General features: G+C 39.7%; 1 protein-coding gene across 1 annotated transcript in view; it reads right to left on the bottom strand.

The window, feature by feature from the left end:
* Positions 1–22,553, bottom strand: part of DISC1 (DISC1 scaffold protein) — a 207,306-nt gene that overhangs the window by 34,378 nt on the left and 150,375 nt on the right. Inside the window, exon 10 of the mRNA XM_074164698.1 lies at positions 13,444–13,504. Coding sequence (XP_074020799.1) covers positions 13,444–13,504 — 61 coding nt within the window. The remainder of the gene's footprint in view (positions 1–13,443; positions 13,505–22,553) is intronic.

Raw genomic sequence — 22,553 nt, 5'->3', positions numbered from 1 at the left:
AATCACTGTAGCTGCAGGGTCAAATAAGGTCAGGAGCCAAATCCTGTTCTGATTCAAACAGAGCAAAGGAGAAAGGGCAGGGTCTACAGATCCTCCCTGGTTGGACCCTGTTAGCTACAAGGAAACCAGCGCTGCTGCTGACAGCACGGTTTAAATTGCTGGGGCCTGCGTGTCTTCTCAAACCGGCAGAGTACATTCCCAGCAGCAAGCACATTAAGTAACAAATACTTCCAAATGCTAGTGGGAAAGACTGTCCCAGTTGCATGCAAGATAGAGCTATCCTACATCTTCATACTCATGCTATGTAGGTGGTGATACTTTATTTATTTTCTACTTGTTCAATTATCATGATGCTTGTATATAATTGGCCAGTGGGGACTTTGTGCAAAATATCATCCAAACACAGGACAGGAGGATTTAGCAGCACGGCTGGACAGCAGGCAGATGATGTCAGACATCCATTCTCACTTTCCTTCATTGCTCTACACCCATTATCACTGTTGATGGCAATCCTGCTTCAAGAGAGATGACAAAGTTTCTGAGAAATGCACAAACTGATTTCAAGCCTTGTCTTCAGGGCTGCACTCAAAAACAGCAGCAGTAGGAAAATACACATCCACCTCTGAACAATTTTCTTGCCAAGTTCAGAAGGTTTTTCTCACTATGGATATTAACCTACATGCAGTCACCACGGGGACCTGGTAAGATAGCAAAACCTTAATGTCACGGACACAGAGGCAACAAACAGCTTTGCACATCCCTCCCCTCACATAGTCATATCTCCACAACTAAGATAGGTTGAGATTTGCATGAAATTGGCTCACAAAGATGACAGCAGCAGGGCAGGGCCAGGCAAGGCACAGGTGATGCTGATGGGTAAAGAAAAGCTCTTTGAAGAGTTTACAGCCATGATGCACTCACCTTTTTCTCAGTAAAAGACTGGGAAAAATCCCATGAAATTATGAGAAATGGTTTCTGCTTAAGCAGATGTAATTTTTCAAACCGAGTCCCTGGTTTCTAAAATGCCTCTCAACTGACACTATGCTCTTACTAAACATCTGCAAATAATGTTAACACCTGCTGGTGCACATTTTCTCCATTATCTGGATGGGATGATGAAACCGCTATCCTTTAGCTTGACAGAGTATCCAAAGGTAACCCCTCAGCAGTTATAGCGCCTGGAAATGCATCCTCATGGTGACAGTCTTGGACCTTATCTGAAAATCCTAGGATGAGGTCAGCAGTTGAATACTCTTTCTGAAACACAATGGAGCTGTGAGGTAGAAATACCTCACAACCAAAGCATTTTTGCACAGGAAATGGAAAACTATTAAAAGTATATCAACCTTCCCTTCATTAATGCAAACATACATTAGCATAGATATCTACATGAAAAATTGTATAGGCTTCCAGGTCAAAAAGCCATGCAGCCTGCAATCAGGCAAGAGGAAGCGAGTGTGACTGATGTCGGTCATGCTAGATATTTGCTGTTCTCAAAACAGGATCCTCTCCGCATTCACAAGTATCATTGATTAACAACAACAACAGATTAATTTTGAACTCTTAATAAAATTTATGTAATTTATCCCTGGAAACATTCAAGGTCAGGCTGGATGGAGATCTGAGCAACCACATCTAGTTGAAGATGTCCCTGCTTGTTGCAGGGAAGTTGGACTAGATGACCTTTAAAGGTCTCTTCCAACCCAAACTATTCTATGATAACTCCATCAAATAGAAAGAGATGAGAAAACAGGGAAGAGCACAAGTGATTGGGGAAAGAAAAAAAAAAAAACCACAACAAAAAAACCAAACAAAACCAAGACATTACTTCTGCTCCAAAATAGGGAAACCTCAGCACACCAAAGCAGCAATGAGGTAAGAGTTAGAAGCGGAGAGGACTACCATGACATTAATGAGTTTCAGCAGTGTTGAGCTCTAGCTTTGCGGGCATGACTGACCAGCACCAAAACAATGCAGTGTAAAAAAAAAAGCATACAGAATAAGAAAAGATCCTAACAAAATACACAATTACTAACCAGCTAGAGAGGCTGTGAACTTTCAGCGCATTCTCTTTTTAAGCAAGAGCAATACTTTCTGTTTTTAGAAGGGGAGACCCAGCCTTGCCCTCTGATGATTTTTGCTATGCTAAGTATAAAATGAATGGAAGACAAAACGCCTGGAGGGAAGGGGGGAAAGCAGGAAAGCTCTTCCATGAATAAGCGTCAAAATCCCCTGTCACCTTCTCTTTGCCAGTGCTGCACACTAACTACTGAAGTTAATTCAGTAGCTTTGAAAAAGCCCTAGCCTGGATGAAACATGAATTAATTTGGACAGAGAGTTACTAAAGGCTGTGCAACCATGTGCTTTGCTTTTTCTAAAGCTTTAAGAGACACTGGAAACTGGCCCCAAACCCAACCTCCTTTTTTTTTTTTCCTAAAAAGATCCATTTTCAATGCTGAGATTAGATTTTAAAACAACAGAGCTTTTCCCCTACTTCTCATAAAAGAGTACAGTCATGTGCTGCAGTTCCCCTACCTCCCAATTAAAAATGGAAAAAAGAAATCAATATTTGTGACCCAGAAGCCCCAAACAGGCAAAATGCTAAAAAAAAAGGAAGAAAAGATAGCAACAATTGCTAAGCTTGTAACTCTTGTGTTCTTCTTCGCTTCTTACCATCTCACAGAGAAGTCAAATAGTCATTAAAAGACGTTCAGAGCACAATAGATACCAAATATACATGGATGCAATACTAACTCTCTACTAGGACTTTAAGTGGAAATGTAAGTTTTCCGTAATGTCCCCTTCCCCCAGACAACTGCTAGGCTCAAAAGCCTCCCCATCACATCCCTTGCTTTCTAGAAAAATCTCCATCCACGCTTTCAGCCAGCAGATGGTTCCTCAGGAATTAAAACAAAGTCCTCCTCCCCTTGCAGCAAGCATTCATTTTATCACTGCAGACCCAGAAGATCCTTACTACTGCCACAAAAGACATGGGGGGTTCCATCAATGCAATTATCTCCTATCTTGTGGAGGCCACAGACAGAAACAGTAATGGTTTTCTCACTTAGTGGAAGAAGCAGATTGCATTCTTTGCCTTCCTCCATTTTTACTGCCTGTGCAACGTGCATTTCATCTATAGGTGGGTATATATAATAGTTCTGTTGGTGCTCTCAGAGACACGAGTTACAAGATGGGAACCAAGAGTTGCATCCTGGCATGAGACGTGCGTTTGTCTATCGAAGGATCTCTACCAGCACATGGCACCAAACCACCCTGAAGATGAAATGCACATTATGCTGCAGAGTCATGACTACAGACTCTATCTGCTACACTTTCATAGAGATGATTTCAGTTTCCATCCCCTGTGGGCATTAGCTATACTTTCCACATCCGGAAACAAAAGGAACAGCAAAGATTCTCCCCTTTCCTCCAGATGCAGTTAATCTAGGCTAATCCATTTCCATGAAGCAATAACATCAAATTTCTCGTGAGATTATTTAAATTTACTAAGAGCTTCCAAGATACTATACTCTGTCAGGACATCGCAGACATTTTCAAATATATTGCAAGTGATTATGTGATTGTGAAGACAATAAGAACATTTAATGAGAACCTGTACTGTAGTCATGCACTCCAAGATACCTTGAAAAATAATCTGCTGTGTTTTAAAGGTGAGAATAAATTTTCTGTGAATCAAGTGCTTTCTTATATTCCTACTGTCCAACTTCCACTTTCCCCCAGCCCCCTGATGATACACAGAGAGGAGATACAGAAAAATAGGTGTGCTAAGGAATAAAGTTGGAAACAAAGAAGGTAAGAATAAAATTTACAAAGTGGAAATGAGACAAGTGGAAGGGAGACAGAGAAGTTACAATACAGGAAAGACCAGGAAGAGTATCAGAAAGCCCCCTCTTTAAGAATGCTGACTTTGGACAGAGCAGTTAAAGAAGAACAGTACACAAGAAAGCACACAAACATTTAAAGCAGAGGACAAAAAGGAAATAGAGTAAGAAAGGATACTTAGGTTTTTATTCTTTGTTAATTGGATTCATCATTGTGAAAATTAAGTTTTCAAAACTATTTTAAAAAGAGCATGAATCTCCCAAATAAGGCCGGGCCAATATAGCAACCAAAACAAATCACCTGTATTCACATTATTCATGAAAATTTTGGGCAAGTGAACTTTCCCTCACTATAACAGTACTAAAACAAAAGATCAGTGGTATAGTAAAAAAGCTTGAACACCGTTTCTGAATATTGAGTGGGAGCAACTCAGCGTATACAGGCCATTTTGCCTATTTTCCCCTCCCCTATAGAAATCTATTTAAAATGTTATTTTTGTTCGCAAGTTCCTATGATCTTGTTACCAGTTACACAGCTGAAGTGATTATCCTTCCAAGTCTGATATCATAGTCTTTCCGCAGTAAAGTAAGTGCTATGACGTAAGTTGCTGTTTTCAGGCTGGAGAAGAGTAACAGGAAAATATGAGCCTTTAAGAAATAATACTGTTTTCATGACAGTGTCTCTCATGTAGACTGAAGGATAAGGTAACTGCAACAAAGCAAATTTATTGTTCACAACAAGGAGAATTCATTCTCCAAAGTAAAGTCTTTGATTGTGCCCAGGTGGGTTTGGTGACACTGCACTGCTTTTTCAACATTACTGAACCCAGACAAGTTTTTTTCTTGGTGGTTGAAAGATTTTTGGGAACCCATCAGTATGTTAAAACTACACAATATGTTCGAAGAGAAACTGATTTACTCTAAAGAACAGCAAATTACAAGTGGAGGCAGAATACCTTCAGATGTCACAGAAGTGTGCAAAAATTTCTTCCAGCTTTGTGAGTCTGCTAAGTTTTTTTACCATATTGACTTCCAGGGGCATCAACTTCTAACCATGTTCCCAATTTTGAGTATGTTAGATAATCACACCAGGCCTAGTCCTGCAGCCCTTTGTTGCACAGGCAGGCAATGTAAGTGACTGCGCTGACATCCAAGGGAGCTTTTTCAGGGAGCTAAGGGTCACTCATAAACAACAGCTTGAAATCACGGGCAAACACCACATTTCAGGAAACTACCCCTATACAGTCTATGCTATATTAAAAAAAAAGAAATATCCCATACAAACAGGAATAGTAGAGAAGTGGTAATCAGATAAGAAAGAGATCTATGCATCCACAAGGACGCTCAGCCCTTTTGATGCACTCAAAGACCATCTTAGACCAGCTTTAAGACCATCAGCAGTATGAAATGATGTTGCTCCCATGTGCCAAGCTATTCAGAGCATTCATACCCACTCTCCTCCCAAAACCATTTCTGAAACTTAGTATGCTATAAAGGAGACCCAAGACAACCTAATACGCCTGATATGTGAACTAACAAGATGAATAATAAGGGAAGAGAATAACTGTTTTAAGACTGCTCATTTTCAAACAAGCTGGAATGTGATGTGGTAGCAATTAATCCTGACTGGTCCTCTTCTGGCACGGGACTCTCAGGACATTGGCATCTTGTCTGAAGGGACAGACGTCAGTGAAGATGACACATTCAAACACATTAAAAAGACTGCCTGCAAAGGAAAACCACAAATGTCCAATGCAGAATACACGCATACACTAGCAGCCTGAGCAATCAGGAAGCAGCTACATGTGTTCTGAACTAGTTAAGTGACATTTGATTGAAACCCTTTAAAAAAAAAAGTCACAGATGTATGAGATCAGGCAAAACACACCTTGGGCTGGACTTCTGCTTCTTCAGTAAAAGCAAGTTGTCCTAGACACACACAATCCCCTTCACACCTCAGTGAACAAAGAGCCATGGAGATGAGCACACCTCAGATCAGGGTAGAGACTCCACCACATCTCCTGCACTGTGCATCCATGAGTTGAAAAAAAAGCCACTGATAACATGAAAACAAACATTGCTGAACACAAAACCAATCAAGGCAAATAGCAAAAAAGAATCAATTAAAGAAGGAAGGTTTTGCATATATTTGCAAAGTTACCAGGTGCTGTATCATTCAACAACCAACAATTGTGAAGCACAGTCGTTGCAGTATTACATCTTACTAGCAGGCATATTTATTCGTCTCCCCATCCTTGCAGAACAGCACAGAAAATAGCTCAATAAAACACCTTTGTGTAATTGTCACCAGTTATTCCTGAACAACATTATTCCCCCAAAATAATTTCATGATTCCTATCTGGGAATTAGAAAAAGCAACTAAAAAGCTCCGTTTTTGTGATGAATGGAAGTCACAGCATAATCTTTTTGAGGCCTGGAGAACAGTACAATCACATTAAATTCCCTCAGCTCGAGAAATGCCATCTTTACATCAGCTGGTACAAAAAAATTGTTTCCAGCCTGAGGCAGTTATGATAAGGGATTTAGAAGCCATCACCATGTGGGCCATGAGATATAAAGGAATGCATCACTGCATATAAAGTGTCTGCTGCTCACAATTTCAGAGCTAATGTTCTCACAGCTGTGTATGACTTCGACCAGCTGGGAAGAAGAAAGGGACTAAATGAGTCACCAGAAGGATCTCATATTTTGTCTAACCTGCATTTAACACTCCTGCAGCAGAACTGTTGGTAAGCAAAATAAGATCGAGTCATTATCCAGCAAGGGATGGGGCTGTGGGCTCTCTTGGAAGCTCAATAGAAAAACACAGAATCTTGGGGGGAGGTAGGACTGAGATACCATCCTTGCCTATCTGTGCACTTACATACTACCAGCAGCTGAAACAGCCCTGGGTGCAACAGAGGCAGGTCACAGGTTACGCAGAATCCCCGCAGGCCATCTGGCACTCCCAAGCACATCCATGCTGCTGCCTACACAAGAGGGAACAGCTTTTGAAAAGCCTTACTCAGCAGCCTTAGCACATCAGTTCTCCTCTGGCAGGCACCAGGCTTTCTGCACAATGACATACAGGACACTAACAGCCCAAGATGAAACCTTACCCTTACAGAAGAGTCTGTAGACAGCCACAGGGGGGATTTGTCATTAAAATGCTTGATATTTGCAAGCTTGTACTGGTAGGCTTAGACCCCATAGGCTGCTCTTTAAAAGCAGCCTCAGTCTTCAAACAGGGCTCTGGGTGGGTGCAGGAGACTAAAAAGCTCAAGTTGGATGAAGAGACCTCATCTCACTGCAGCAAACCACGACAGCTTTGAAAAAAATATTTAAATGCCTGTTTAATTGGCGACGAAGGCAGCTCCTTCTGGGGTTTCTGCTGCCTCAGGGTTCAATGCTCCATGACAGGTCTGGCTCTTACATTCTGAGTCCATGCAGAAGGATGAACGATGGTCCCAAGATCTTTGGTTTCTCCTGACGTTTTATTTGCTCTCTGCCTCCTACCCTCTCAAGAAGTATTTTCACTTGTGAGATGCTCCTTCATTATATATCATACATATTATTAATTGCTCGGGCTATGATTCAGGCATAACTTTCATGTTAATGTGAAATGCCACTCAGGAAATAGTTGGTATGCCAAAACCCCCAGTTCTTAGGGCAAATGTCAAATCATTCACAGCATATAAAAAAGAAATCTTCAGATGACGCTCTTTTATAACAATTCCACTACATTTACTCCATCTGCTTAAGAGTGCAAACTTTCACAGATTATCAGTTTCTAATAAGTTTTCCAAGGGCAATGTATTCCAAATATGTTTCTATGGATGTCTAGCAGGTGGATGCTTGAAAAATAAAAGCATTGTTATTTCATCCTAAATCCTGTTAAGCTGATTCGCACCATTAATTTAATCTTAGCTTTCTTTGGTATAAAGAAATATTTTAAAAGTATGGAAAGTATTTTAAAAAAATTGGGGGTTTTTGGTTATGTTTTTTTTTAATTATTTAATAAAATGGCTTGTTTCCCTCTGCTACTGCAGGAATAGCACAGTAGTGTCTCCAAAGGTAAGACTGAGCTGAAAGAAGCAAGGCCTTTTACTACACGTTTCAGTGATGCAACTGAATTCCTGGTTTTGCACAGCACTTTATAAGATAACTGTATTTGCTGTGGAACATTTACTAGCGCCTGCAAGAGCAATGGTCTGCGAGATAAATTTTTTTTTTTTTTTTTAAATTTTACCTTGTTCCATACATTTGTTTTTGTTCCTCCAGCTATCAAATACAGTTCTCATACAGATCAATCTTTTTATGCACACGCATTCTCACAACACCCTCTGCGCAGGAAGGGAAATAGACTGAAGCTAGGACAGAGATTTAATGAGATACAGGGTGCATGTAAAATGTGATAGATACACAATTGCTCATGTTGCATGATTTTCATTGAGATATACAAGAGCAAGCAAATAACTCAGAAGATTATGACTTTTCATGCAGAAATACATATCAAAGGTTTCTTATCCATTTAAAAAGGCAAGTGATTTTTTTGGTATCTTCAAAAACAAATGAATATTTACAAACTCCAAGTCTGGACTTGGATTCTCACATCTAAGTATCTAAACACACGTAACTTGGTACTCTCTCTCCATCTCCATTGATTTCAAAGGTGTTTATTGGTACCCCACACATTTGCAAAATCTGTATTGATTTAGGAGACAGCACTTAAGGACGAAATCCCAACCCAAATCTTCTGCTCTGATGGCTTTATAGCACTCTTTCCTGGGCTGAAATTCATGACCCTCAACCATTTACAATGACGTAAGCTCACTTATGGCAGAAGTTGGTGGTCCTTAAAAGAGTTGCGCTGTTGAAACACACTTCAGTTATGGTAGTGATAAAAAGCCCCAGCAGAACCCTCACTTGGAGTGGGAAGAAGTGAGATGAAGAAATACACTTTCTGTAGAAGAACAAGGGTCCCACAAGAAGATGCTCAGCTGACTCAGTGAGCCAGATCAGACAGCTATGGTAAACTTCTGTGCAAACGGCTCAAGCGATGAACTGAAGTTATCTAAGCAAACTCCTTGCACTTCAGATATTCATACAGACGACTTCACTGAACACAGTGTCATTATCCTAACTCTGACCACTTTTGCACGTCTGTTTACTAACAAAGAGTAAGCAATTTGCAAGGTCTGCCATGGAAGTGATAGCAATGGTATTTACATTCTCAAAAGTGCAGCCACAGATTTAATGTATAAACTCTAGGACTGGCTAGATGTATATTGGTGACCGGAGAAGACACAGCCTGCAGGATTATGAAACTTGCTATTTATTTATTATTTTCTTGAAGGATACTGTCCTCTACAACTGTCAATCCACTGCTCAGAATACAAGCTGTCTTTTAAAAGGTAAAACCAATGTCAAGTAATCTATGTACTTAATGGGTGGTTAGCCTTCTTTGAGGTGAAATTATTAGATACTAAAAATATTTCCTTTTTTGTCAATGTGTATTTCCCCTTTTTTTCCTGTAGGTGCAAGGTTATTAAAAGAGTACTGTTCTTAATCAAATAGAGTAACATTCTATGAAACTGCTTGAGAACAGATGCAATCTATAGGGTGCAGTCAAAAGTACTGCATTTGTTTTAAAATGAAACAAAGCAAACTACCCCGCGTCCCACCAAAAAAAGCACTCCAGTGAATAAGCTAGGTTCCCCCCCCCCAAAAAAAAGAATAAAAAAAAATAAAAATCACAAGAGGAATAGATTCCAAACTTTTCTTAAGAAAATAAACAGAAGACGAAAGGAGAGGAGGAGAAAAACACATTTTAATTGATAAAATTGATGCTTCTTAAACAGTCATTAAAGCTGTTTTGGCCTGAAGTTTGCTTCATTAATTTTCTTCTATTATATTAGTGGTCAAAAATTAAATTTCTAACAGTTCTACCTTATTTTGAAGCTATATCTTATATTGAAGGGTTTTGAATCTAGATTGTTTCTATTTGAAACATTAGCTGGCGAAATGATGTGTTTTATCTGGAGAAAAACTCTAGAAGCTTATTTGAAACCTGGACAGGCTGGAGAGCTGGGCAAGGAAGAACCTCATGAGGTTCAACAGGGAAAAGTGTAGGGTCCTGCACCTGGCGAAGAAGAATGTCAGGCACCAATACAGGTTAGGTGTGGACCTGCTGGAGTCAAATTCTGAAGAAAAAGATCTGGGGGTCCTGGTAGACAGAAAAATGACAATGAGCAAGCAATGTGCTCTTGTGGCCAGGAAAGCCAATGGAATTCTGGGCTGCATAGGGAAGAGTGTGGCTAGTAGGTCGAGGGAAGTCATTCTCCCCCTCTACTCTGCACTGGTGAGGCCACCACTGGAATACTGCATCCAGTTCTGGGCTCCCCAATTCAAGAGGGATAGGGAACTACTGGAAAGAGTCCAGCGAAGGGCAACGAGGATGATTCAAGGATTGGAGCATCTCCCTTATGAAGAAAGGCTGAGAGAGCTGGGACTCTTTAGCCTGGAGAAGAGAAGGCTGAGGGGAGACCTTATCAATGCTTATAAGTATCTAAAGGGTGGGTTGAAGGAGGAGGGAGCCAGACTCTTTTCAGTGGTTCCCAGTGACAGGACAAGGGGCAACAGGCACAAGCTGGAACATAGGAGGTTCCATTCAAATATGAGAAGAAACTTGTTCACAGTGAGGGTGACGGAGCCCTGGAACAGGCTGCCCAGGGAGGTTGTGGGGTCCCCTTCTTTGGAGATTTTCAAGACCCGCCTGGATGCAGTCCTGAGCAACATGTTCTAACGAGCTCTGGGCAATCCTGCTTCAGCAGGGGAGTTGGACTAGATGTTCTTTATGGTCCCTTCCAACTCTAAAAATTCAGTGAAATTCAGTGAATTCATGCTGCACAGACTTGATCCTCTACTGGTTTGCAAAGGCATCCAAAAAAGTGCAGCCATGAGCCAGATGCAGATTCTACCTCTGTCTACAATGCAAAGCTAAAACTTATTCTTTAAATTTTCCTTAGAGAATCTTTCTTTATGTTATGATATATATAAAAGAGTAATCCGAGCATCTATATGAAGACCAAAAAAAGAAAACAGTCTCTCAGGTTACTTCTCTAAGAGAGAGGGGAAAAAAAGCCACCTCTTGGGCTCTTACTTCCTTTTTTTAATTACTCAAGCTGTGAAGCAGGTGCATATAATTACTTAAAGCCCAAAGAACCTTTAAAAAACAAGTATCTATAACCACTTTATTAGCATAAATATAATAAAAAAAAAGACGTAGTATCTTAGAGACTGCTTTCTGGTAAAAACATTAGACATTTTCTCTTCCCACCAATATTAAAAGAAATTCTTAGCCCTTAATTACTTGGTATAAACTATTTTTAGAATAATGCCATTTGTACATATTGAAAAATTGTCACTGGCTCAGGACTGAATCTTCACCATCTGGGGACTTGGCCAGCACTTGGTGGGTTTTTGGGATAATTTTTTTGTTGGGTTTATTTGGTGAGCTTTAGGGGGTTTTCTTGACGTTGGGTTTTTTGGGTTGTGGGTTGGTGTTTTTTTTTCTTCTTCATAAGGGCAGAAAGGGAAATTTTAGAAGCTTGGGAACACCACAACACACTGTTAGAGGCAGCGAAGCTGATGGCAAGCGCTGAAATACGTGTTAAATGTACTAGTACGGTTGCAGCGATATACGTGGACTTCATACATTTGTGTCCTCAGCAAAGGCTAGGAAGAACACTTGTCTCAACAGCAAAACTGTGAAGCCTGTAGCCTGGTTGCAACAGAGAACCCAGACTGAAAAAGGCCCAGGTCTAAGTAGTACTGAGGAAGGCAACCCCTGCATACAAAAGCAACAAATTATATTACAATATTTGAAAGCTCTTAAATCTGCTAAGGGAAATTTGAAATGGTCAACTACTGTTCATTAAAAAATGCTTCCAAAATATAAAGCAGTGCCAAAAAGAAGGTTTAACTTTTAATCCCTCCCCTGAAAGGATATTCCCCAAGGAAGCAGGATGAATACCAGCAGTTCAGCATGGAAATTCTCCCACAAGTAGCAGGAAGAGGGAAAAAAGTATGCTGCAAGCTCATTAACAATACCTATCAAGACACATAAAAATGTGGTGCAATTTAAGATACTGATGCAGAGAAGTCCAAGTAGACCACCAAGTAGACCAATTATACAAAAAGGCATAAATAAATTAGAATTTGCAGTTGTGGTGTGCTTTTTCTCATAAATTCTCAGAAAGAGAAAAAATGTCTATACAGATTCTCCAAGTATTTAATTGTTAATTTACTTCTTTCCAGGAGTCTGTTACGTCAGTTAAATCCATACATCCTAGAAGCATCAATACATGTTGTTATACCTTATATTTTATTTTTTTAATAAAGAGTATGGTTTTCAAAAAGACCATAGTTTGAAAGTTCTTAAGGCTTGTTTTGCACTTATGGATTGGAGTATAAATGCTACTAAGGTGGGATTAGGCACGACACAGACAAACAGCTTGATCTTCGAGGTCTATTTCCATCATTTTTCACTTAGCTCTCTAAATGACTTTTAAATCTAAGAGTTATGTAAAATAACTACTTCTGTATTCAAAAGTATGAGTGAGCAAATCCAAAGATCTAGAAACTTCTCTTTATCAATACAACAAAAAATAACGAGGACAACAAGTTTATTAATTATACATGCTCAGTAATAGAAAAAGAAGTGGCATTTTATTAAAATATGGTGGGTTGCATTTTATTAAAACAAAATCTCCAATTATTTCCTATGAAATCTTTTTCCAATATAAATACAGTTGTGCAAAGCAAAGTCCACTATAATAGAAGATTCCATTAAAACAGCAGAGCAACATTTACTAACCATATTTCAAAGAACAGCCTAAAACTTGAGGGTGATCTAGAGCCCCCTTCACACAGCAAGGGAAGGAAATATAAATGCCAGCATTTGTTAAAAAAAAAAAAAAAAAAAAGCCCTAAAAATAAATAAGTTCCACATTAGGATTCAGTTCTTAAAATATCTCTATTGTTGTCTTGGTTTCTATTTGCTTTCCACAATCCCCAAATGGCATTCTTTCAAAACTGTTATATAAAGAGTCATTACTTCTTAGAGATGCCCAGAATTCTGGTAAGGGATCACTTGGCTCTGCTCAGAATTGGGTTTTGCATAGGAACAGAGCGGGAATTTTTCAATCATCTGTCACATCCTCAGTACTTCAGGGCTTCTGGGTGTTCAGGAGTTCACACTACGGGTTACAGCACCTGCAGGCAGAGCTGGAGCGATGCACACTAACGCACATGTTCCCTTTTCTCTGGCCATACCAACACTGCTCCAGAGCCATCCTACGCACCGTGGAACACAGCGATTCTTCCTTTTAACCTGCACCCATTGGCAGGCTGGTGGCAAAGCTGCTGAACACAGCCACAGAGGTCTTAACAGTAGCACTTACAGGATTTCCAACTTTGACCTATTTTTGGTATTATTCTAATACAAATTCCAAAACATTCCCTAATGCTTTTATGTTTCTTAATGCTGCATTAACAAGCATTTTTAAGCTTCAAAAGGTTTCCATTATATCATCCTTACCTATGAAGTTTATCCTCCAGCATCTCCATGTACTTTTCAGCATTTTCTTTTACATTGGTCACTACAAAATAAAAGTCAAAGTTAGCTAATGGTACAACCATACAGTTGGGGGTGGGAGGGGTGTTGTTTGTTGTTGTTTTTTTTTTTAAACCAACTTATTTCTTACCCACAAATTTTACATATATCAATTAGAAATGAGAATTCCATTAATCTTTTTCACACCTAAATTACAGTGTGCCTTCTCTTTTTTTTTTTTCTTGAAAGTCTATTATATATATCCAGTAACTAAGGCATTAACCTCTTAGCTGTGACAGAAAAATGATGACACTAACAAAGGCACAGTTTGTAGGAGTTTCCTCTTGACTGAAAAAAACCCCACCAAACCCAGGAAAAAACCCAAAACCCCACACACAAAAAAAGAAAGAAAACCCACCAAGCTAGGTCCTCCCCTTTATGTTCAGGAGAAGCAGGCAAGCCTAACTGATTCATCAGTCCACACACAAGAGTCCTTTAAAATGTTATGAATCTTCTTAATCTAAGAATATCAAACTACTTCTGATAAAACCAAAACACTATAGAAAGGAAAGAATTAGCACTCTAGATTGTTATGAGATTGCGGAGATGGAGGTGTTGCAGTTTGGTGTTTTCAGGTGTTTTGTTTGTTTTTAAACTTGGGACATAAATATTGTCTTCATATGAGTCCCTACAATTCCTTCACTCCGAATAAACTCCAATAAACTACTTACTCATCATAACACACAATAATAAAGCCATGCTTTTGAGTGACCCCTGGTACTCCATTATGGGTACCAACAGGGGAAAAGGTAAATCTCCTCCAGGAAAATGGGGGCTTTTAGAGGATAATTTTCATATTATGACTACTTTTTTTCCCCCTCCCTAACAGCTGCTTGTCAACTCCAAGTCTAGTAGGACTGTTAATCAGTTCTCACTTTTAAAATCTTAACTCATTGTACATCTATTAAATGTATATTTTATATGAAGAAGCATTCTACAGAGCATAACCATTTTTATGGGCAAAGCTTGCTACATGGATCAGGTACCCTGTGAATTTAGCAAATTCATCTCCCCGTTATCTTCCCTACAATACAATGCCTCCAAGCAGTACACATATCAAGTGCTTCACGTATTTCTCACTTTCCCCTTTTATTTTTTGTATATTTTTTTTCTTCACAAAATAGAACGTCACACACTAAAGCCTAATCTGAAAGCTCAGCATTAACCAAATCAGCTGTGTTAAAGTTGCATACACAGGAGTTCACCAACTGAAACCACTCGAGTAATACCCATTAGCAGCAAGCATCAGGGTCAATGTAACATTGACTGTCTGCAGAAGGTGGTGACCTGGTCACACAGCGGTCACACAACAGTCACACATCATTGAAGCAGTCTGCATCCCAATAGCAAATATAGGACACATTTTGCAAAGCTGATTTACTTTTTCAGGTTTGTTGTTTTTTATTTTATTTTATGAGATAGTTTACTAGATTAGCAACCCCCTGCTCCCCAAAGAACCAAAACCAAACCCAACAAGCCTTCCCCCTGCCCTGCCCCCCCCCCCCCGCCCCCCCAACAAAAAACCCAAACCACCACAACCCTAGTACTCTGGAAAGAATCACATTTTGTTCAGAACATCTTTAATCAAGGTTGACCACCAGAACAGGTTCTGCAACACAACATCTTGAGTCAGTAGGATTCATTCTGGAAGATTATATTGAACGTAGAATCATAGAATTGTTTAGGTTGGAAAAGACCTGTAAGATCATTGAGTCCGACTGTTAACCTAGCACTGCCAAGTCTACCACGAAACCATGTCCCTAGGTGCCGTGCATTAGTTTATACATTCACAAACATCTCTCCATTAGAGGAGTGCTGGTGGATGTTATGGAAAATGTTATAAAAGGATTTTTGTAATGGCACTAGAGTTAAATAAGTTTCCTTAGCTTGTAGGAATTTTATAACAATTACAGGGCTTAGTAGAAGTTCTCAGTTTCCTTACCATGCTTTTATTCCTATGCTTCCTGTGGAACTGCAGAGAGCCTGCAAGACTGAAAGTCTTCCTTTAATGACAGGCTACAGCTTTATGTAGACTACCACCACTTTTTTCCAAACTCCCTATCCGTCAGTCCCCGATGCACTGACCTGAGGTCCAGCGCAGACCTTTAAGCAGAGAGCTTAAAGGCGTCTGGCTGCTGTACTTCCCCTTCTCTTGCCATTGTCATAATATCCTTCAACATGAGCTGTTACAACTCAGGGGCTTATTCTTTTGGATAATGAAGTCAGCAGATATTATTAATTTTTGGAGAGGGATGAGAAGAGGTGGAGAATCTGTTTCACACTCACTTTGTTTCTAACCGATATAGTGACTTCTTATGTTACATGAAAGATAAACCTTGCTTTCAATTTCTCCTGCTGTGCTTGTCACTTTTTAATTGGGCATGATCTGATAGAGTAATTCGCGCTTTCACAGTTCAGTCCTGCCCCTACATGCAATTTTACAATGCCCTTGAAGCACACAGCTTAATATATCAGCATTATTCAATGACAAAAAGTAATGGACAAGAATACACCACTAGTCAAAAGTGGGTCAGTAAAAAGCTAACACTCATTTGGAAATCACCTCACATCACTAAACCCTACTCTCTCCTGTCAAATGTTTTAACTACATTAAAAGAAATGCAAACTTTGCTGCTGAAAGAGAAAGCTACCCAGACTAGCTTTGTCTCCTTGCCGCCTTCTGCATGTAATTGGAAGAGCTCTGACCTGAAGATTTTGCTGGAAGGAAAACACTGCTTAAAAATCTGATGGAGGTTACTTCACTCGTAACAAACTGCAAGCAGCACAGCAACAAATACACAAATACTTTCAGCCTTTTAGATCATCCATCTGAAACAGAAGACAAGCAACAAATTAGCAGATTTTTTTGTTCTAATTTAATGAATCTATTCACCATCACTTCAAAGCAAAAAAAATACAAACAGGAAGCTGTGCGTGCCTTCAATCTAGCTAAGAAAGTACTAGATGACAGAAAAAAAATAATAATTTATGAGATTCTGTTCTGCATAAACATGCCAAATGGTTTATTTTTACATTTAAGTGAATGGGATTGCTTTTTTCATCATTTCTCTGGGGATTTTCATGCTTAGCTCATATTGGCCTTGAGGGGAGTTATTAAAATAAAAAAATTATATACACTCATGGAAGATCAGACACCGTGGGTTTTGTTAAGATTAAAAAATAGACTTTTCTTGTGAAGCCTTAATTGAAGAAAACTGATTCAGCATTTCTTTCTCTTATTTTATCATATATTTTTCTTCCTGCTTACAGCAGCAAAGTCTAGTCTTGGAACGAGACAGAGCTGAGGGGCAGCAGTGAGCTCCTGTGGTGGGCTTATAGTTGCCACAGAGCATAAGACTGCCATTTTAGAACCTGCATAAAACTCTTCCAACAAATAACCTACACAGAGTTCTTTTAAAATAATGTCACGTGTTGTGAGCTTGGCACCTCAGACGAACAAAAATTGCATTGGGTCCCTCAAAAAATTGGCAGACAGTATCACAGCAGTTTTTAAGTGCTAGTCTACAGGTCTATAGTCCTCTACCAGACTAGTGATCCACATCTTGAGTCCCGGAGATACAAAGTCCAAAGTTAATTTTTTGCCTTTCATTCTAAAAGGCATTATTTCTTTTCAATCTTCACACACACATACTTTTTCTTTTTTATTTTTTGGGGGTGTGGGGGTGTGCATGTGTGTAAATAGTCTCACACATTTTGACACAAAATTAAAACATTAAAAGAACTTCCAGACATTACCTGCCTGCATGTCAAACCTGAAGCCTATGCAATTAGCCTCTCTGACCCACAAGCATTACACTCCTTCTCAAATACTTTATTAGTCAGGTAAAGCAAAACTCCCACTGGCTTTAATAAGACTTTTAGCCAATTTAAGGATCTAGGATGAGATCTGGCTCTTAAGAGTGATATAAAAATAGGAGTAACAGCATGGACATGCATTGATCCACCTGTGGTAAACTCTGAGGGCAGCACTGAGTGTGAACAAGGTCAACAGATTGCTTGTCCTGTCACTATCTTATTTTTTAAATGTAGAAATTATCATTAATTCTAAGAGAAAGGCAAAACCAGAACATGATTAGTTAAAAACATCTGATGTTTTGTCATGGAAGATGTGCTGCATTAATGTGTGAAGTTGTGGTCTGAAAAACTGTGGTAACACTTCAATATATTGAAAGGTTAAATTGAAAAGCCAGTCAAACTTCAGAGATGACATCTCAGCTGCTCAACTACATGTCAAGATGATTTACCAAGCCTCAGTAACAAGACTTTAGAGTACAGAATGGTAAGGAGTTTTGCATCTTGCAGACAGACAGTGGAAAAACCCAAAGAACAAGCTCTGCGTAAAGAACAACTGCCTCTATCCACTGAATTATTCCCAGGGAACTCAAGTAAAAAGAACAGAAAAGGCCAGGATTAAAGAGAGGAAAATAGGTGGCTTGATGAAGACGTGCAAATACTCCAAAAAGACTAACATTCGGGGTCAAGTCAATCAACCAAATTCTATTCTGGTTCACTGACTGTCTTCCAATAACGAAGGAAAATCCTGAGATACATAGTTGCTACCTATCTCTTCCAGCAATCCTGCTTTGTTCTAAGGAATGTGCTAATCCTCTAAATATCATTACAGAATGGCACAAAGTTAATCCCTGGAAATTACTGCCACCAGAGATGAGGTGCCCAAAATTTAGGGGAAGTCTAAACGGATTGGGTATTCTGTGAATAGAAAGACTACATAAAGGTGAACTGGAAAAACAAAAACTGGTATCGAACATCTATGACATTAAAGCCACACATTTAAAGACATAACCCAGTCGTACTTGACGGAGTTGAAGACACTATCTGCCTAATTGGAGATGGTGCTGTAACTCAACCACAAGTTTTTTTCCTGCTGAAAACAACTGGCCTAGAGAATAGAATACTGCCCTGCCACACAAATGCAAAGCTGCGCTTTGCAGTGACATGCCACCAGTGGGTAGTTCAAGCACAGCAGTTCTGCTGGACCTGAGTTGTGTGAATGCAGTAAGGCCACACTATATGGAGCTCCCAGACAGCCTCAATCCCCCTGGATGGAAGAGAGTCTGCAGCAACTGCTGGGTAATTCGGTAATGCTGATTTTAACACAATCCCATTCCACAAGAGGACAGGAGGCTTTCAGGGTTCTGTTGTCAAATGCCACTCCACTACTTTCACAGCTCCCAGAGGGATGCAGTACATTGCATCTTGTCCCTATGAAGATTTCTGCCATCAGTTTCAGTTGCCTCTCCAGCACTGGATGGTCAACTGCTCTGATACCGCAGCGCAACTCTTCTGATACATAGAAACAAAAAATTAAAGGTTCTAGCTTGAGTATCACTGTCTTAAAATGTTTTGCTCACTCTTACATTTAAAATCTTGTAGTATGCTACCATTTCACACCCTCTATCTTTGTAAAAATATGAGAAGTAATAAAAATATATGAAGAGCAATAAAGAAATACAAAATCGGCAGACAGGAGAGCATAGCATTTTCCCCACATGTGCTGCACTGAACCAGGAAAAGAGGAAAAGTACAGAGTGAACAATTCATCTTCCTTAAGAAGTTTCTTTTGGGGCTGTTGACACAGAGGGTCTACTGTTAACTTTCTCTCAAACACATGGGTACATCCTGAACAGGAGGAAGAGTACAGTCTAACCTCTAGACATGCTGGGAGTGGGTGGACACTACAATACCCATGACAACAAGCTTTCTCGCTTTAGAAGAGCCCAGAAAGGCCATGTATCAGCTCATTTTGAGAGATGGAAGTGTTTTACACATAACAGGAGCAGGCAATGAACACACTCCATCTGCTTGTCTGTCTGCCTACAAGGCCCTCAACATATTTACAGCTGGCTCAATTTGTAGCCCTTGGTGCAACAAGGAATTTGAGCCTGCAACTAGTGAAGTGATACCTTGCCTGTGATGTAAAAAAATTACAGCTAAACTTATATAGCATACAGAAATTACTGATTTTAACAGAAAACACGTCCTGCCCTCAAGTTAGATGTCAGGGCAGATATAAGGTATAGAAAAATCTCAGCATGAACAAGAGTTTGACAAAGAAATAAAAAGCAGAAAACTAGACCTTATAAAGAGAAATATCAGGAAGTGCCAGCAGCTCTGCCTATAACAACTTACAATTGTGTCTCTCTGGGCATGGCACAAAAGGTTTGCAAGGCAGAAGATGGGGAGGGGGGGACCCACCCTGCAGAAAAAGCTGCTTTTGAAAAATAGACATTCCCAGAATTTACCTCCTGAACCTTCTCCATTGTATGTGGTACTTTTCATCTAAAGTGACAGGTGACCCTTCAAGTTCTGTGATGATTAAATTGCCTAAATTGAAGGGAATTACCATACCTTCACAGGTTTGCTAAGCTTCTTTCAGATTTCTGTAAAATCTAGTGAATGAGACACACAGCAGTTCCTCCCATGCTACATGTGTGTGGCAGTCAGGGGGAAAGGAGGCAATTTACTTTCTAAGCACTTCCAGTAAATAACCTACCTTTGGAAAAAAAAAAAAAGTCCACTGAAATTTTATGAATTGTTTTATTATTAAGCATCAAAGCAAGCGTATTGCTTCTAAAGGGCCTGTAGGTGAAATGTTGGCCTAGCAGCGACCAGAGCACTGGAGTTACATGACAACAGACCTGCCTTGATACGTTAAGAGGTTATACAAAGTGTAGGGGGGGTTCTAAAGTGATTAGTGCAAGACTATCCACCCGTCCAGCCATGGGTTTGGAGTAGCCTCCAGGCCTTCCAACTTAACCTTCTCTCCTGCATGTACGATCCTCTGCAGTCCTCTCTGTATGTTTGCAACCTATTACTTCTGTTCTCTGCTGACCATCTGTTCAGACCCCCACCCCCCCCACATCCCCCTCCCCAAAACCCCCCCATTTTCTCTTTTCTCATTTCTCTTCATAAAGCAAATCCTGAACATCAAGGAGAGCCATGTGTCCAGCTTGCCCTCTGTGGATTGTCAGCAGTCACATGAAATCATCTGGAAACCATTACAGCAGCTAACAAGGCAACCAGACTCAACATGTGCATAGGCACCAAAAGAGTTCAAACTTGTGACTTGAATTGCCACAAGTTTTTTCCTGAAAGTAGGATTTATTTTAACACTGTTAGATAAAACAAAAAGTCCGAGAACTAGCCATTTATACAGCTATCCAAGAGAAACAGAGAACAATTAGGCTTTATGCAGGAGCTAAGCTCCATGACAGTAACTGACAGCAGCTAATGCCTATATTATGAAAAGGGGGAACAGTTCAAAATTTTTTGTCTGAGCAGACAAACTATAAGACAATTTTTGTCTTAACAAGATACCTTATGGCTAATAGGGATGATCCATAGACCATGGGACATATATCACAGCCATTCAACAACATCAAGGCTTCTAAAATTCACAGTAGCTGTTTTAAGTTCTCCCACAGTGGCTGTTTTGCTGAACTTTTAAGTATTCATAATTACACCTAATGTTTTAATCCCTGAATTGCAACCAAAAATGATATTAAATTAGTAACCTGCTTCGGCTTTTTAATTTAAGGTCACAAAGGAAAGACAGTCAAAGATTTCTTTGAATCACTCCAATCCCTCCAGAATTTTTTTTCCAAAAGTACTCTGCAAAATTTCATGCCAGTCTTAATATTGCTAATTCTCTTTTCTCCAGCTCAACATGTTGGCTAGTCAAGCTATACAAACTAGCAAGAACCCAGGCACTTACATAGAGAACTCTCTCACTTACATAGAGAGAGTGAGCTCTCGGCCAGAGGATAAAATAGATTTTGTACTTCAAGAAATACAGTTATTTAGTGCAGAAGATGTCTGTGCTTAACATTTCTTTATGGAAGAAAAACACAACACTACAGCACAGCTGAAAAAAAAATAAATTGGAATTTGCTTCCAAATGCTACAACAGAACCGGGCTATGATTCAGAGAATGAATGGTTAAAGGTTGTTAGTGTGGATTTAGTACAGCCTGGCAAAGAACAGAGCTCGGAGCCCAGGAGCCCAGCATTCCAAGATAAAGAAATGGCCTTGTGTATAAGATAGCGGGAACAGCCTGCATGCTAAGGAGGAACCTAACTGTCTGGGTAAAGTGTCCATCTGGTCGGGACCAGTTTCGCGGTTTGGGGTCCAGCCAACCCAGCATTCTAGGACAAAGGTAAAGGTACACGGTGAAGAAGACTGTGAGCCTTCCTCCAGAAGACCCCGGCCCACGACCACCAGGCAACAGTATGCATGCGGCAAGGGGAGGAGACTTATGATAATGAGTTCCTAGAAATAATAAGAATAGTAACGCCTTTTCTTAGAATCAATTATAATAACCCAGCCCACATTAATGAATATGTATGCTTTTCATCATAAATAGACGCTTGTTTTACAAACCGGTGTGCAAGTTTGGAGGAGCAATCCCCCTTGCACCCGGCGCCGCAATAAACATACCTGCTTTATAACTCTCTGCTAGTTGTAAGGTTTGTTTCCGCGCAGCAGCTACTAAAAGAGATGAAAGGGAAAGCTTTGAAAAAGCAACAAAAAAAGGAAAAAACAGGTGTTAAAAAAAGGCCACTGACAAAGCAAAATGACAAACACACATCTTCACTCCAGTAGAACAAATGGCTGCTAATACATCAGTTCTTGAGATTATTTTAAAGAAAGCAGAGTTGAAAGGTATATACTGAAGGTTAGAAGTAATACAAATTGCAATAGCAATGAGAAAGAGCACTATTCAGCATTGCAAGCTATTTTTTAACAACCTTAAAATGACATCAAATAAAGTGGTGAACTTGCTGTACCAACGCTTACAAATGATAACTGCAAATAGCACTAACGCATTTTTGCGCTGCTGTTCTCTCCAAGGATCTAGAACAGGTCTTCAAACTACAGAGAAGCACCAATTTCTTTTTTGAAAAATAGCTGACAATGGGCAGTGATACAGAGAAGCCAAGTGTCCCACATAGTCCGATATACTGCAGTTTTCAGAAATGCTTTGTAAACTACTT

This window comes from Numenius arquata, chromosome 2 (genome assembly GCF_964106895.1).
Source record: "Numenius arquata chromosome 2, bNumArq3.hap1.1, whole genome shotgun sequence".
Classification (NCBI taxonomy): Eukaryota; Metazoa; Chordata; class Aves; order Charadriiformes; family Scolopacidae; genus Numenius; species Numenius arquata.
The sequence above is the reverse complement of the archived record's forward strand: the minus strand, read 5'-3'. Positions and strand labels throughout refer to the sequence as shown.